General features: G+C 47.7%; 2 protein-coding genes and 1 long non-coding RNA gene across 6 annotated transcripts in view; 1 reads left to right on the plus strand and 2 right to left on the minus strand.

The window, feature by feature from the left end:
- Positions 1-691: 691 nt before the first annotated feature.
- Tmem242 (transmembrane protein 242) overlaps positions 692-15,128 on the minus strand; it is a 29,397-nt gene continuing 14,960 nt past the window's right edge. Inside the window, exon 4 of the mRNA NM_027457.4 lies at positions 692-1,295. Within this exon, the coding sequence (NP_081733.3) occupies positions 1,197-1,295 (99 nt within the window). The 3' untranslated portion in view covers positions 692-1,196. The remainder of the gene's footprint in view (positions 1,296-15,128) is intronic.
- Positions 1,295-9,480, plus strand: Gm29050. 4 transcript variants are annotated; one of them, XR_003952361.1, is made up of 3 exons: positions 1,295-2,325; positions 2,613-2,718; positions 3,227-9,480. It is a non-coding gene; the product is annotated as a predicted gene 29050 (long non-coding RNA). The 4 variants fall into 4 exon arrangements; XR_001782246.2 differs by having other exon boundaries at positions 1,295-1,954; positions 2,233-2,718; XR_003952360.1 differs by having other exon boundaries at positions 1,295-3,086.
- Ldhal6b (lactate dehydrogenase A-like 6B) lies at positions 7,151-8,595 on the minus strand. The gene has a single exon (NM_175349.2). The coding sequence runs from the start codon at positions 8,483-8,485 to the stop codon at positions 7,337-7,339; it is 1,149 nt and encodes a 382-aa protein (NP_780558.1). The 5' UTR covers positions 8,486-8,595; the 3' UTR covers positions 7,151-7,336.

Below are 15,128 nucleotides of genomic sequence, written 5' to 3' on the forward strand. Positions count from 1 at the left end.
CAGGGGAGCACCCTCTTAGAGAAGGGGAAAGGGGCTTGTGGGAGGGGGACCAAGAAGGGTGATAATTGAAATGTAAATAAATAATTGATAAAAATATATTTAGATATGTGGCAATTACATTGTATTTACTTTCCCTGTGGAGACAAAACTACAAACTCAGACATGGTACAGGGACTTGGAGCCAACCTTTCCCCACAGAGCACATTTTATAGCCAGGATGTCACTGTTGCCGTTTCAGCCCACGTCTTCTCTTCTGAGCTGGCCCCGACTGTTTCTGGCTTTTTATCCTGAGTGTAGAATTTGCAAGTCCTTTGAGGGAGGCCCTCAGCACATGTGTGCTAGCTTCGAGTCAGACTGTCTAGGACAAGTGGCACCCCTTTTTCCAGGACTGGGTTCATTTCCTTGGAGGCTGGCCAATAGGAACTACCTTTCAAATTCTTAGTCATATGCAGATAAGATAGGTCTTAAAAATTCATGTAACTAGATAAACTGAGGTATATATGTTGTTAGGAGTCTGCTTATATTTTTTGTTCCTTAACTTTTTTTTTTGAGAATTTCATATGTGGGTACTGTATTTCCACTATTTACATACCTTCCTCTCCACACTCCAGCTACCCCAGTGTCTACCCTTACCCACTTTCAAATTCATGACCTCTTCTCTACTACTGTTACACACACAGACACACACGCCCCCGCTGACTTCTCAGTTTTTAATTGTATATACTTTTGTGGCTGTAGATACACGTGAGGGCAGGTGCGCACATATTCCAGGCAAGACTTCAGATTCCCCTGGAGCCTGATGGCACAGATGGTGGTGAGGCACCCAAAAGAGGGACGGGGCTGGAAAACGAACTGAGGTCCTCTCGAGAGCAGTGTGAGATCTTAGCCATGGGGAATCTCTCCAGCCCCCCCCCCCCCCCCGACTTTTGTGACTATGAAACATGGTTTATTGTTCTAAACAACAACATTTCCTCCAGGTCCCTTCTGAGAACTTCTAGGTAATTCAATTGTTGTCTTAGCTTTAGGAAAACATTCCGACCGTGTGCCACAGCCACAGCCACGGCGATGCTGTGGCCTCTGGGTTTGCCGGCCATCGGCACGTGTTCCTAGAGAGGAGTCGCCCCAGTCTTTCTCAGACATGGTGTTTCCAAAGCTGCCATTCCTGCAGCCGTTGCTCCGGAGTCGCCCGTGCTGTGTCATTTCCACTTCAGGACTTCCTCCCACTCCTCGGCTGACTCATGGTTCTTGGGAATTGGTGGGAATATGGATTGCATCTTACTTCGAAAGTCCTTCATCTGGAAGAAAAACAAAACAAAACATCAAGTGTCAGGAGGAGGGAGGAACGATGAAGCCCCACAAGGCAGCATCTTCACTGAGTGGAGACGCCCCACCCCTCATGAACGCAGAGCAAATGACAGACCAGGGATTCTGAGGACCACAGTCAGAAACACAACACCGGTTCTTCCCAGTGTGAATCCACCAGCTACATAACAGACAACGTTGCCCTTGGTCTAGAAGGCAGCATGTCTAAATCAACATGCCCCAGGACATGTATGGGAAGCATGGGATGCACAGTGGCCTTCATTTATAAAGATGTAGTGGGCAGTAAAATGTCTGTCCATCTAAATACATGATTAAACTCAGGCCATTCAAAGTCAGAGTTTTAGAGCTGGAGGGAGGGACAGGAGAGAGAAAAACCTGATGACAGACATTCTAGAATCTTCTTATGACCCAGTGTGGAAAACCTACACTGAGAGTTTGTCAGTGAAAGGCCATTTGAGCCAGAGTCAAGGAGGGGACAGGGAGGTCACACCATGTAGTGTTGAGCTGCGTGGCACGAATTGCTGACGTGGGAGAGGATTTCTAGGCGCACACTCAGTACGTGATGCTGCCATGCAGTTTTCAGTAGCAGGACAACGGTCCAGGCTGACCCATCACGTTTCTCTGGACTCAGGTGCTGAGCAGGTTCACAAAGTTCCCAGGACTCTCCAGCAGCACAACCTTTCTGGGAGGGGCTATTGGGGACATGGGTACTTTTTCTTGATATGTATTCACTTCAAATGGAGGCTAAGTCTTTACCCTGTTGCCAAACTCAGGGTTTACATATTTTTCAGTATTTGTAAATTCTAGACTAGTTCCTAGTCTCCAAATCATATATCTGGTGACAGGACTTCAGTGTCAGACAGACCTCTGCTCAAAGCCCCAGCCCTGTCCTGTTTCCTCTCTTCCCAGCACCTATACATGCAGGAAGAACAGTAATTACCTTCCTGAAGAGCTGCAGGAACACAGTGAGGCGTGCACACAAAGTGCAGCCCCTGACGCACGGTGAGTACTCAGTCTGGGAAGGCCGTGGCCACTGCAGTGCTATCCAGATGTGTGTGCTGTATTCCAGATGCTAAGCTCGCATGGACGTAAACACCACGGCATGTTTACTAAAAGCACGGCTTTATAGTTACATGCCATTTGGTGTGATCATTCTCACTATTTTATGGAATCTGTAGGTAAGCTGTCTGGATTCCCTACACCCATTTGCTAATCTTTGCATAGCTAGGCAGCCACTCTACCATTGAGCCTCAATAACAGCCTATTTCCCCGTCTCTTTCTTGTGTTAGACAAACGTGATAACCACTGCTCACAGAAACCTGCCGGCGAGACGCTCATCTTGAGCACACACATGGGCACTGTCTCTCCCTAGCGCTTGGTCTGCACTGTGCTTTGGTGAGCCTACATGAGAGGTTCTCCACTAGCAGTAGTCCCTGGAGAGGGACTAGAACTGGGAGGAGTTTCTTTTGTGGTCACAGTTGCTGTGACTACTGTTTGCCATTGGTGGCAGGCAGGGGTAGCTCAGAAGCTGACTATCCAGGATTCACATAGAGAGCCTTGTCAAGCATTCCATTTACAACCCATTGTATCTATAGATCTATATCTGCATAGGTGAAACCCAATGCTTGTCTGGGCACGGTTTGCAGCCTGCTGTTCCTTTTGTCTTTCTAGCTTCTGTCTTTTACAACTTGTGTCGTGTTAGACTGTCTAGCATAAGTAGGAGCATGCTTGTTTCCCATGGTCTACCATCAGTGATACCCCTGGTCAGTTGCTAGGAAGAGAGAGGCTAGAAAGTACCTTGGGAGGTGGGAGGTGGGGGATGGGAGGGGGAGGGGGTGGCCGCTCTATTCACCTGATTGTCGCCTTCCAATCCTCAAGTATTGTATTACTATTTGTTCCTGAGGTCATACATAAGTCACTGGAAGGAACCAGAATTGACAAACAGCCAGTAGCAGTCAGGATATAGCCTCAGATGCGCGACGCTCAGGACAGGGCCCTGTGCCCTCACGCTGTGGAGATGGAAACCCAGAGTCCACAATTATGCAATAAATAGGTTCCCAGCTTGAGTCATTTCTGTGTGGAATATGTACCTCTATCGACTATGTGTCAGTGAAGGCCATGCTGCGGAGGTCAATGGGTCACTCCTGTTTAAAGACGCCCTTGAAAGAAAGATTTGAAGACTGAGTGCGTTAAATCTGGACATAAATATACTGAGCATAGCTCACAGCTGCCGCACGGCACTTTCCCCCGCCCGCAAGGTGGTGAAGGCTCATTCTGGCCACACTTCCCAACACAAAACCGCATGTCCTCCATGGAGTTCGCGCTTGCTTCCCTTGTTCCTTTGACCAGAGAGTAAATTTTCACGCTATGGGTTGCAGGGTCACCCTTCTAAGCAGGGCCTCTGTGTAAACGGTATTCCCTGGAGAAGAGTCTACCTCTCCTGGAACCTCGTCCTGAATTCCTGCTGCTCTCATGTGCAAGCACTCTGTTGTAATGCTACAATGCTCCAGTGCGGTGCCACAGACAACTGGGAAATTATTACAAGTAACCTATCGGACACTCAGGGAGCTAGGTCTGACTGCTACTTAGATGTTAGAATAGAACTGAGATTATGCCTCTAATAAAGCTCTCACTAACCTCCCAGTAGCTTCCTCAGGGCTGGGTAGCCAGTACACCAGGGGTGAGAACAGCCAGTGATGTGGCTTAGAGAGCCTGTTCCCAGTGCTGCCATATTTATCATTCGCCCCTCAACACTGAGTGTGGCAAGCTGGGTGCAGGGTCCTCATCCCAGATGTGAGACAGGCCTGACTGCATGGCTGTGTCTGCTCTCTGCACTGTGTACATGGGTGCTGCCCCACACTACCGAGGCATGTCTGCACTGTGGAAGAAGAAACTGAAAACCATTTTGACTGATAAGATTATTTCTAATCTCATAAATCCTTACAGAACGCTAATAGGCAGTTGTTGGCACTAAAAGCTGAGTTGTTTATTATTATTTATTATTATTATTGTGCGTTCAGGAGCATCTGCCCTTATAGGCTCTACTGAGAGAAACTCAGAGATGCCTCTGGTAAAGGGGCCAGGGTGGTTTAAGCACCTGGTAATTGGACTTCTGTAGAAAGTCCCCAGGATGCTAACAGCAGCTGGAAAGCACAGCAAGTTTGTGAACGCGTTATCTGAATGGGAAGAGTGCCTTCCATTTGCAGTTGGTTATGTGTTAGGTACCAAAGCACTGGGAATAATCTTCACAATGGCAGAAATGATGCCCACCACTCAACACAGGAGAAACCAGAGCTGAAGGGGTAGCTTGCTAAGTGGCTGGCTGCCTACTCATACCCAGGACTCTCCCATGGCCACTGTGGTTCTGTGAACTACAGTGACTACAATGACAAAGCGCCCCTAAGCCTTTCGAGCGTGACTTAAATCCAGAACACACACTTGGACATTTTAGCCTGATGATCCCTAGTGTTCACCAATGGTCAGTCTCATCCGCTTCTGTAGGTGAGGATTATACTTCACCTCCTTGAAGTTAGACATCCACGTGACTTATGGGTGGACAGAAGAAACAGGTCATATCCAAGTATTTAATCACATACGTCCGACTCTCTAGGCCAGTCTGTAGGGGAATCTTGGAACCTGTGGCCTCAGTGGTGCCTCAGGGACAAAGCAAGCAGAAGGTGCCATTAGGTCAGGGAGGGGAGCCTCCCGAGAGATCAGCTTCACTCCATGGATTCTGTAGGAGTGAAAACTACATTGTCAAGGCACGGAGTTGGAGGATGCTTGTGTGTGTATATGTGCATGAGTGTATACATGCATGAGGGTGGAGGCCAGAGGCCAATCTCAGGTATCGTTCGAGAGCTGTCTGCCTTGGTTTTTGAGGCAGGGTCTCTGGCCAGGACCTGAGGATTGCTGGGTACAACAGGTGAATTGCTAGGGAGCCCCAGAGATTTGCTTGTCTCTTCCCAATGTTAGAGATTCTGGGGACTGAGCTCAGGTCTTCATGCTTATACAGTAAAGCACTTCCTGGTATCAACCCCCTTCCCTACCCACCAGATTGTTTTGATCATAGCACAGCCCAGTCTATGCTGGCTGAATCAGGAAGAGAACTACTGACATAGGTATCTCTGGGGCCCATCACTAAAACATCAGTTTGCCTGACAGAAGACTAAAGAAAAGCTGGAGGCTGGATGAGAGGAGACAGACACCCTAGCTCCCCAAGATGTGAACATTCCATCTCCTGAAGTCAGCCCACCATTTGGTGCCTTTACATTACCACTTCCTGGGGAGTCAGAACATCTCTCCAGCTTTCCAATGAGTAAGTTTAGGAGTTCTGATCAACAAGGGTCATTTTTATCTATCTATCTATCCTTCCATTTATTCATTTTAAATGGGAAGATTGTTGTCTGGTGTCTACTTGATAATATTCACTAATCAGCTTTGGCTTGGTTCAGAGAGCAGGCACTGACAGCCTGGAGATGGAAGGATCCAGGGATGAGGTATCCAGAGTTACCTCACTGCTCAGTGGCATTAGGAAAGCTAACAGGAGGCTTCCCGAATTGCTGTTATTAGCCTTATTTAGGTAAAGGGCAGAGAAGTATCTTTGTTTTCTCCTAAGCCATTTCTGCATCCCACCCATAAAGTCCAGAATCTTCATGAAGACAACTTAGAAATAAAAAGTGAACATGTAACTTTCTGAGAAATACAATCTCACTGAGGCTTACTGAAATGCCAGGTCTCAGGACACAGTTCAGAAGCTTCGGTTTCTGTCACAGAAGGTAACTGAGCAGCAGGGTCACTCACTCAGGTCAAGGCCACCGTCAGCCTAATGTCTACAGTACAGACAAACCCTTGAACAGCAATTATATCTGAAAATTGTAGGGCTGCCTTCCAGCACTTTCTGAGCATGAGGGACCCTAGAAGTAGGGAAGGGGATAAAGAGTGAGGGCGTTATAAAGATCATACCGGACTTGAATAGGAGGGCTCTGTTTCATTCTCCCTGCAGATGGCATCCACCTTTTGGCTCTCCCCTTACTGTTCTACAGTATATGGACTTATTTTTATGGAGTATAAGTCTGATTTGAGGTAGTTGTGTTGAGATGGAAAATCATGAGCCATCTGGGCCTCCTCTGTAGGGCTCAGACCCGCCCAGCAAGAACCATTTGTAATGTGTATCTCCATTTAACAAGACAACAGGTTCCCAGCAGTTCTCAAAGGCTTTTACTAAACCGGGCTTCATTTGTATAACTGCAATCCCAGGATGCTCTGTATCCTTGCTAAGCCAATGGCAGCACCTGTTCTGTGCAGCCAATCAGTCCTTCCTATAGCCAAAGTACCATGGCGGATGTTAACCTGAGTCTGCTACACAAGAATAATGGACCAATTCTCCTCACCCCCCACCCCCATCTCCTCTCCCTCCTGACTTTTCTCTCCCACTTGCTTTTCAAACAGCTGCAGTCTCCATTTCATGATGTCTTAAAAAAAAGATTTTTAAGTGTGTTGGCTGCACGTATGTGTTGTACCATGTGGGCTCTGGGAACTTAACCTGGACCCTTGCAAGAACAGTAAGCCCTATCCTTCTTCCTTCCTGTTCCCTTTATCAATGTCTTGATAGTTCAGCTGGCAGTCTGTCCGAGACAATGAAGGCAGTCTCAAAATGTATCACATAAAAACCTGTGTACATATTTTTACTTTTAAATGTAGGAGTTACTTTCTAAAATGGCATGTGAGCGGATATGCATGTGAGCCACCCAGATGGATTAGGACAGTACACACACTTATGAAAGTTAGCCGTTTCCTTCATGTCACACCAACAGGCAAAAACCAGTACTTCTAACACCAAGAATACCTTTAATGCCGGCACCCAGAAACTGTGAAAAAGCAAAGTCACCCAGCCTCTGGATGCTACACAACAGGAGACCTAAACAAGAGACCCTCCAGCTTTCGGAACCCCCGCTTCACCCCACACTTGGCCGTGCACTGCGTTTTCTGTCTTCGGTATCTTTAGAAGGGTGACTTAAAACTTAATATCTTTCTGGATTTTCCAAATAGTCTCTGCGCTCTTTACCATCTGGGCCTCCTCTGTAGGGCTCAGCTTTACCTTTATGATATCAGATATGCCACTCTCTCCCAGGATACAAGGCACGCTGAGGAACACCTCCTCTTTGATTCCGTAGAGACCTTGGATTTTGGTGGTAACTGGATGCGTCTTCCTGAGATTCTTCAGGATACTCTCTGCAATATCAGTTACAGACAGGCCAATGGCCCAGGAAGTATAACCTTTCATTTTGATAATATTATAGGCACTGGCAATGACTTCTTTGTGGACATCGCCCCATTTCTCGGGGTCTTTGCTTGTTCCTATAGCTGAATTCAGCTCTCTCAGCGGCACGCCGGCGATGTTCACACCACTCCACACAGGGACACTTGAATCTCCATGCTCTCCAAGGACCCACCCGTGGCAGCTTTCAGAGTGGATCCCAAGCCTCTGCCCGAGCATGTAACGGAAGCGAGCTGTATCTAGGTTACAGCCGCTTCCAATAATACGGTTTTTGGGAAACCCACTCAACTTCCAGGTTACGAAAGTTAAGATATCCACTGGATTGGAGACAACAATAATTTTGCAGCGAGGGCTGTGCTTGATAATTTCCGCAACCATTGCCTTAAAGATGGTTACGTTTCGCTGGACTAAATTCAGGCGTGTCTCATTTTTCTCTTGGCGTGCACCCGCTGTGATAATCACTACCTCAGAGTTGGCAGTGACACGGAAATCCTTGCTGCAAACAATATTTGGCATTTTCATGAAGACACTGCCGTGCTGAAGATCCATCGTCTCACCCTTCATTTTTTCTTCATTATTATCAACAAGGGCGAGCTCGTCAGTCAAGCCTTTCGCTATGATGCCGATGGCACAGGCCATGCCGACTGATCCAGTTCCTACAATGGAGACCTTGTTGTGGAGAACGGGCTCTTCGGAGCTGATGTGCTGGATAAGTTCACCCTTCACGGTCGCCATGGAGGACGTGGGCGTGAGGCTCCACCAGGCCCGGTTGGGAGGGACACGTTGCACCTGACTGGGCCATAGAGCTATGCCAAAGCCCTTGAAATCTACCCTGGTTGTACTCACTCTTCTGCTGGCTCTCAAGATGCTTGTAGCCCAGGCCATGGCTGCGCACTCAGGTGGAGGAAGTGAACAGGGTGAGGAAGACAGTTGAGGCCACAACGGCGGCCGTTGCTAGGCAGTACAGACGCGGCCCTCCCTCCCACTGCGGCTGCGCAGTTCCCTAACTGTGCTGCATGGGCTTAGCGCACAGACTGGGTCTTCTTGCTCCTACACCTGCAAGCCTGCACCATGGCTTTATAAAGCGCTTCCATTTCCAGCAAGGACATACTGTAGTTTGTTTTACAAACCCATATTCTTTACTATTGCTATATAAAGCCCAACCCAGAACCCTTGAAGTATTTGTTTGCTGTTCTTAGGGTACATAGCAAGAAGATTGGTTCTGGCAACTCCAGATAAAAATGAGGCTAAAATCTTGAACCACAACAAGGAGGGCTGTGCTGTCTGTCAAGAGGCAGTTTGGCTGGAGAAATGGGCTCTTGGTTCGGTGTATCCAGCAGGAGAACCGTTTGTTAAGGAAGGATTTTTATCTGTATCCTAACCATGGTGCATACCCGTGAAAGGCAGCAGGAAGGAGGGGCAATCTGGTCTACACCGGAAGAGCACGCCCCTTCTTTCTCAGGCCAAAGGAAAGCCTGGGATTGCATGCAAATTAAACAGCAAAATGGCTCAGTGGTTAAGAGCGCCTAGCGCCCTGTAGAGGATCCTGATTGGTTTCTCAGGACCCCACATCACGTGGCTCACAGTTGTCTTTAGCTCCAACTTCAGAGACACTGGATAGCCTCTGTGGGCACATAGTCCACATGGTAACAGAAATTCCACGGTCTCTCACACACATTCACATAAACAAATATATATATACATACACCACACAAATCAAAACAATAATCTTTCCCTAAGCCCTCCAATTTCTTATGGAAAAAGATGGCCCTTAACCCTCTATAAAATGAAGGTATCTTTGAAATGACATTTTAACATTTAGCCGATGGTTACATTAGATTCTTACTGAAATAGTGAAATAAAGTTCCCTGGCAAACCTGGCATGAGTGTATCTTATCTCGTCTGTGGGTTTCAGGACAGTCTTGTGAACTAATTTCAAATTCTGAGATGTAAATGTTGCACTTTTATGAAAACTCTAATAAACTACAAAAGCCCCAGTACACATGATGGCATTTTCTCTCCACTAATCAACTCTGCCCACGTGATGAACACTCAGCTCTCCCAAATGAGGGGCCCCGGGTCAGGGAGCCCTTTTATCGTTTGTAATTTCTCAATTTTAGGATGTTGAGCCCTGGCAGAAAAAAAGTATTTTATAGACTTGAAGAGGAGCTCTTTCCTCCACTGCTGGACTGCAGCCAGGAAAGCAGGTCCCAGCAGAGAAGCTGGGAAATTGTCAGCAGAACCCTTAGCCTTGTAATTTGCTGATGGTATTCCATGGTTTCAAGCCAGAAGGGCTGCCTGGAGGAAACAGCCACCATGACACATGGTTTAACACAGTTAAATTCCCTCCACACTGACAATCAGATTTATGGCAGCAAGCTGTCAAAAGCTGGAATTTAAAAGGAAAAGTACCTGCCCCACCCCCCCATCTTCACTGAATGGTGGGCAGCATTTAGAGGGGCCGTGTAAAATGGCCCACATGGTCCTGCTTCTTTGTTCCACTTCCCACTTGAGAGGTTTAGCCTGACAGCTGTCCCCACCTCCTTTCTGGAATGACTCTTCTGACCAGTCAAGCTGTTTTCCAGGATGAGTGCTCTCGAGTGTGAGATTCAAGGACATAAAGACTCTTTGCTGGACTGCGGCTTCTGTCCACAGTCATTTTCTTTCTAGAGACTGAGCCTCTTCAGAAACACAATCCTTATGGCAGATATCTCTTCAGCCTTTCCCCTCAGTCACAACTAAATCAATTTGGAGAGTGAAAAATGACAATATTGTAAAATAAAGAATACCCCAAACAAAGCAGCTTTTTATTTATAGTAAGTCTCCCACTAAGAAGGCAAGCATGGACACAGGGAAATGTTCAGGGCCCTGAGCAGATGGAGGACTACTCAAGGACGCACACAGAAAGATGTTGCCAGATAGTGCCTACCGGCCTTCCATCTTAGGTGGCTCGTTACTCCTTTCAGGTGGAGACCTAATTCAAATTATCTATTAAAAATGAAATGTAATGTTATAGTTGAGTCAGGATGATACCTTCGTGCTTTTGGTTACATCTCTTAGGACACAGAAGTCGGGAATCAGGAGCAGCAGCATGTATCCAGACCGTCCACAGTTGCCACCATGCTGCCGTCTTCAGTCACTCCACCTGGACTCTTCTGGCCAGCAATGGAACCTCCTTTTCAATTTCTTCAGAGTCTAGCAACACCATCCTACTGCAGACCGCTCTCAGTCCTTCAAGCCGAGCTAGGTTTTAAAACCCCTGCATCAGCAATGCGCTTTGTAGCCCATTACATGATGTGTTATAAACAGCTAAATGTAAAATACTACAGATATTCCAGAGAGAACTCACCGGATTTATCAGCACACTCCTGTCCTCTAGAACATATCTGGGCACAGGGACAGGGATAGTAAGTACTTATGGAGGAAAGGGTCAGTAAGAAACTCCAGACACGAGGTCGGCCAGCCAGCTCCATGGGACATGCTGGGATTCTCAGGGTAGAAGCAAATAGAGTGGGAAGGCTTGGCCCCTTAGGCGCTGTTTGGAAGGCTAATAAAGAAATTTAAAGAAAAGAAAAAGCTACAAAAGGACTAAGGGCATCTTAACTACTTTTCCTAGTTAGGCCTTGTACTGGCTAGTTTTGTGTCAACTTGACACAGCTGGGGTTATCACAGAGAAAGGAGCTTCAGTTGAAGAAATGCCTCCATGAGATCCAACTGTAAGGCATTTTCTCAATTAGTGATCAAGGGGGAAAGGCCCCTTGTGGGTGGGACCATCTCTGGGCTGGTAGTCTTGGGTTCTATAAGAGAGCAGGCTGAGCAAGCCAGGGGAGGCAAGCCAGTAAGGAACATCCCTCCATGGCCTTTGCATCAGCTCCTGCTTTCTGACCTGCTTGAGTTCCAGTCCTGACTTCCTTGGTGATGAACAGCAGTATGGAAGTGTAAGCCGAATAAACCCTTTCCTCTTTCCTCCCCAACTTGCTTCTTGGTCATGATGTTTGTGCAGGAATAGAAACCCTAACTAAGACAGGCCTTTCTTGAACCTCAGCCACATTCAACCTGAGACAGCAGCAACACACACACACACACACACACACACACACACACACACCACACTCACAGTACTGGACAAACAACAGAACAAATACTTGGTGGCAGAGAGAATGTTTTAATCCTTCAAAACTATTTAAAATGTGAGAAAACGTGACAACAGTCAGCAGAGGAAATACTCAATGCGGAACACAGGGCTGCTAAGGGGGTGGGGCCAGCGTCCTTCCAGGCTGATCTGGAGTGGCTGCTGCTCCCGCAGGGGGAGGGCACTCTCTTTAGAACTCAATCAGAAGCTTGCTTTGTGGTTTGAAATCCATAACATGAAAACTGTAGGTTTTCTTTCTTTTAAATTAGGTTAAAAATCTAATTGTGTTATTCACTGACTAAAGTGGTCCTCAAGTGAGGGTCTTTACAAACATTAGTGCTCTGAAGTGTTTCCCTCTGTCAGAGTCAGGCCTTCTAAGTAGAACACAGGTATCGGTAGAGAATCTCCCCAGAAAGCACTCTCCCCTGAACCCCTCTGTTACAGAATTAAACACTGAAAAACCGAACTGGTCCACTCCTCTGATAAATTCTCCAAATCACATTTTTTTGCATCATTATATTCATAATTTTTGATTTAATGTGAAAAAGCAACTCAGATTAATCACTAAACAGAAAAGGCTTTATTAGTGGTCCACGTCTGATTTGCATGACTCTTATGTTCCTGTGTAGCCAGGGCCATGTAAAGTGTTCTTAGGTGGAAAGCTAAGAAGCCCGGCACTGCAGTACCACGGAATCGGGCAGCACGGAGGAGCAGCGGCTGGGGCTGGGCGGCCAACTGTGCTGGGTCTGGGTGTGGTCAGAGAGGTGGCGGGGCTCCATTGGTAACCCTTTTAACAGGAAGCCATAGAAGGGTTTTAAATGAAGGAAGGGCATGATCCATCTGACTTACATTTTTAAAAGATCTCTGGCTGCCATGTGCGGGGAAATCAAGGGGAAATAAAGGCGAGGCCGGGAGACTGGACAGGAAGCTTGTCACTGCTCAAGCAGAAGATGACCACAGGCGGAGAGGGGCAGAGAGGGGCAGGGCCATGCTCGGCAGTAGGGCTCATGAGCAGCGCAGGGCAGTTCATGGGTTAGAAGAGACACGGGAAAGGAGACAAAACCCTGGGCTTTTGATTTCAACTGGGAGATGAGGCAATGAAGGCATTTCCTAATTGGAGAAGATTAGAGAGAGAGAGCCTAAAAGAACCCAAGCATTCAGGCTGGGGTGTGCTGTCACCACACGTTATGAGACAAGGAGGTGAAGGTGGCCAAATATATCGGGGAGGCAAATCTGAGGGTCTGGAGCTGTTTGGACAGCACTAGATGGCTGAATTGCTTTACATGCCAGGGTCTAGATGAGGGAGCTGAGCGGATAAGGAGAGACAGGATCAGATCTGGGTGTGAAGCCACGACAGTACAGGCAAGCGGAGGAGGGGCCAGCCAAGGGAGGTCCTCCTCAAAGACGAGGATCAGTTGTGTCAAATGCCATGGAGGGTGACCTGGACAACTTCAGTGCACTGCTAGGGAAAGAAGCTGGGCGGGGACGGGGGCGGTGGGGTGGGGGGAGTGGAGCCAGCAATCACAGGCAGCTTTTTCGGGAATCATTTTGATTGGGGATGCAGTCAATAGGCTGCTAGCTCGAGGAGAAGTGACTACTCAAAGAGGGGATTTCATAGCTGGAGTAACCTGAGCATATCTGCGAGTGCTGCAGCAGAAAGACAGCCAGCAAGAGGAGGGACTGAGATGACAGCAGCTGAATCTTTGGGAAGATGACCTGGTGGTGGCAGTGGTGGTGGGGAGGGAAGAGATACAGGCTGCCCCTCTTAATGTGGTTCAGATACAGACAGAGTGCTCGAGCACCCCAGTAGCAGCACAGAGGGCTGCAGCAAGGGATGGAGAGCACAGTAGCTCTTATGATTGCCCCGTGGAAAGGCTGCAGAGTGGAGGACAGGTAAGATCCGGGGAATGACAGAACTTGGTGAGACGTAATTATGACTGGCAAGCTGGCTTTGTTTCTGGGCAGCTTTGTGGATGCTGCCATTCAGGGGGGAGTGTGACCAAAGAGTAGGTTGCAGGTTGGGAATAAATGACAGGTCAGTGGGGAGGAAGCACACAGGACACCTGTGTGTATCCAAGTCCAGTGCCCAGTCCACTGGGCCTGAGCCTGCAGCACAAGGTGGGAGTGAGGTCACCTAGCAGCTAGACTCTGAAGAGGAAAAGATGGGGGCCCAGGGAAGGGCCGTAGGCAGCACTGGTGCCCAGTACTGTGGCACTGGTGCAGAAGTGAACAGAGCTGCCAGGAGCAGCCTGGCGAGAGTCAAGGGAAGAAAAACAAACGCACCATCAAAACCCAGAATCTTTCAACACAAACTCGGACAACTGCAACAGTTATCACAAGAGGCCAAGTCACACCCAGCCCAATTCTCAGCATGAAAGCAAATGCAGGCCATGAAGAGTTTATTTCTGAAACAGGGTTTCCTTCTGTAGCTCAGGCTGGCCTTCTCCCAAGTTCTGGGATCACAGATGCGTGCGATGTCAGCAGGAATAGCACACACACAAATACGTGAGCATGGACCTAAGCTGATCCCAGCGCCCACTTAAAGGCTGGGGAGGTAGGAGGCCCTGCAGCCCAGGCCTGGGAGGAGATCTGGGGCTCGCTGGCCACAGTCAGCCAAATCAGCAAGGCTGAATGGGAGACCCTGACTCAAAAAGTAAGATGAAGAAAGATGAAGGGAGTTGCCTAACACTGACTTCTAGACACCCACACACACCCACACACAGTTTCTTACAGATTCTGGAAGCCTTCTAGTTGGGAAAACTCAATTTCAGAGAACACTTCATTTTCTGTGTTCAACTGATGATAATTATATAGAAATCTATCAACATATGTAATGCTCTGGAATGTTACCCATTTGTTAGAGACTAATCAATAAGAGGTGGCTTTGAAAATGCCACTTAAGGGGAGGCAGCGGTGTCAACTCTTTCTGCTCATGTGAGCCGTTAGCTCAGTGACAGGTGAAGTCAGCGCATGTGGGACATCGAGGTGACAAAGCCTGGCTGTGTGGGGCCTCTGAACACCGAGGCTCTTAGGCTATCACTCATCTCTCCCCTCAACTGATGCACACTGCCACTTTATAAAATACTTTGAGAACAAATTTCAGTTATAAAAGGAAATTGGTGGGTTTTTAAAAAGAAGTAGTTTGGAAATGTGCCCAAAGAACTGACTCTCCCCTCCCCAGGTTGAAAAAACAGTATTCAGGTCATTATCTCCCACTTCACACTGAACAGGACCACAGGATCCAGGCCCTCTCTCATCAAATGCAAGGTAGGCCATTAGTGCCGCCGCAGTGGAATAGGAAATAAGGGTGACAGAGATGTTCTTGTCACCTCAGACTTGAGCTGACTAGCTGATGCACCGTGCTATTTCCAATTCATTTTTAAATGATTCCAGGAA

Source organism: Mus musculus, chromosome 17, assembly GCF_000001635.26.
Source record: "Mus musculus strain C57BL/6J chromosome 17, GRCm38.p6 C57BL/6J".
NCBI lineage: Eukaryota > Metazoa > Chordata > Mammalia > Rodentia > Muridae > Mus > Mus musculus.

Bases quoted from the DNA above. Each gene is read 5' to 3' on its own strand.
- Ldhal6b (NM_175349.2), bottom strand. From the start codon at position 8,485: ATGGCCTGGGCTACAAGCATCTTGAGAGCCAGCAGAAGAGTGAGTACA.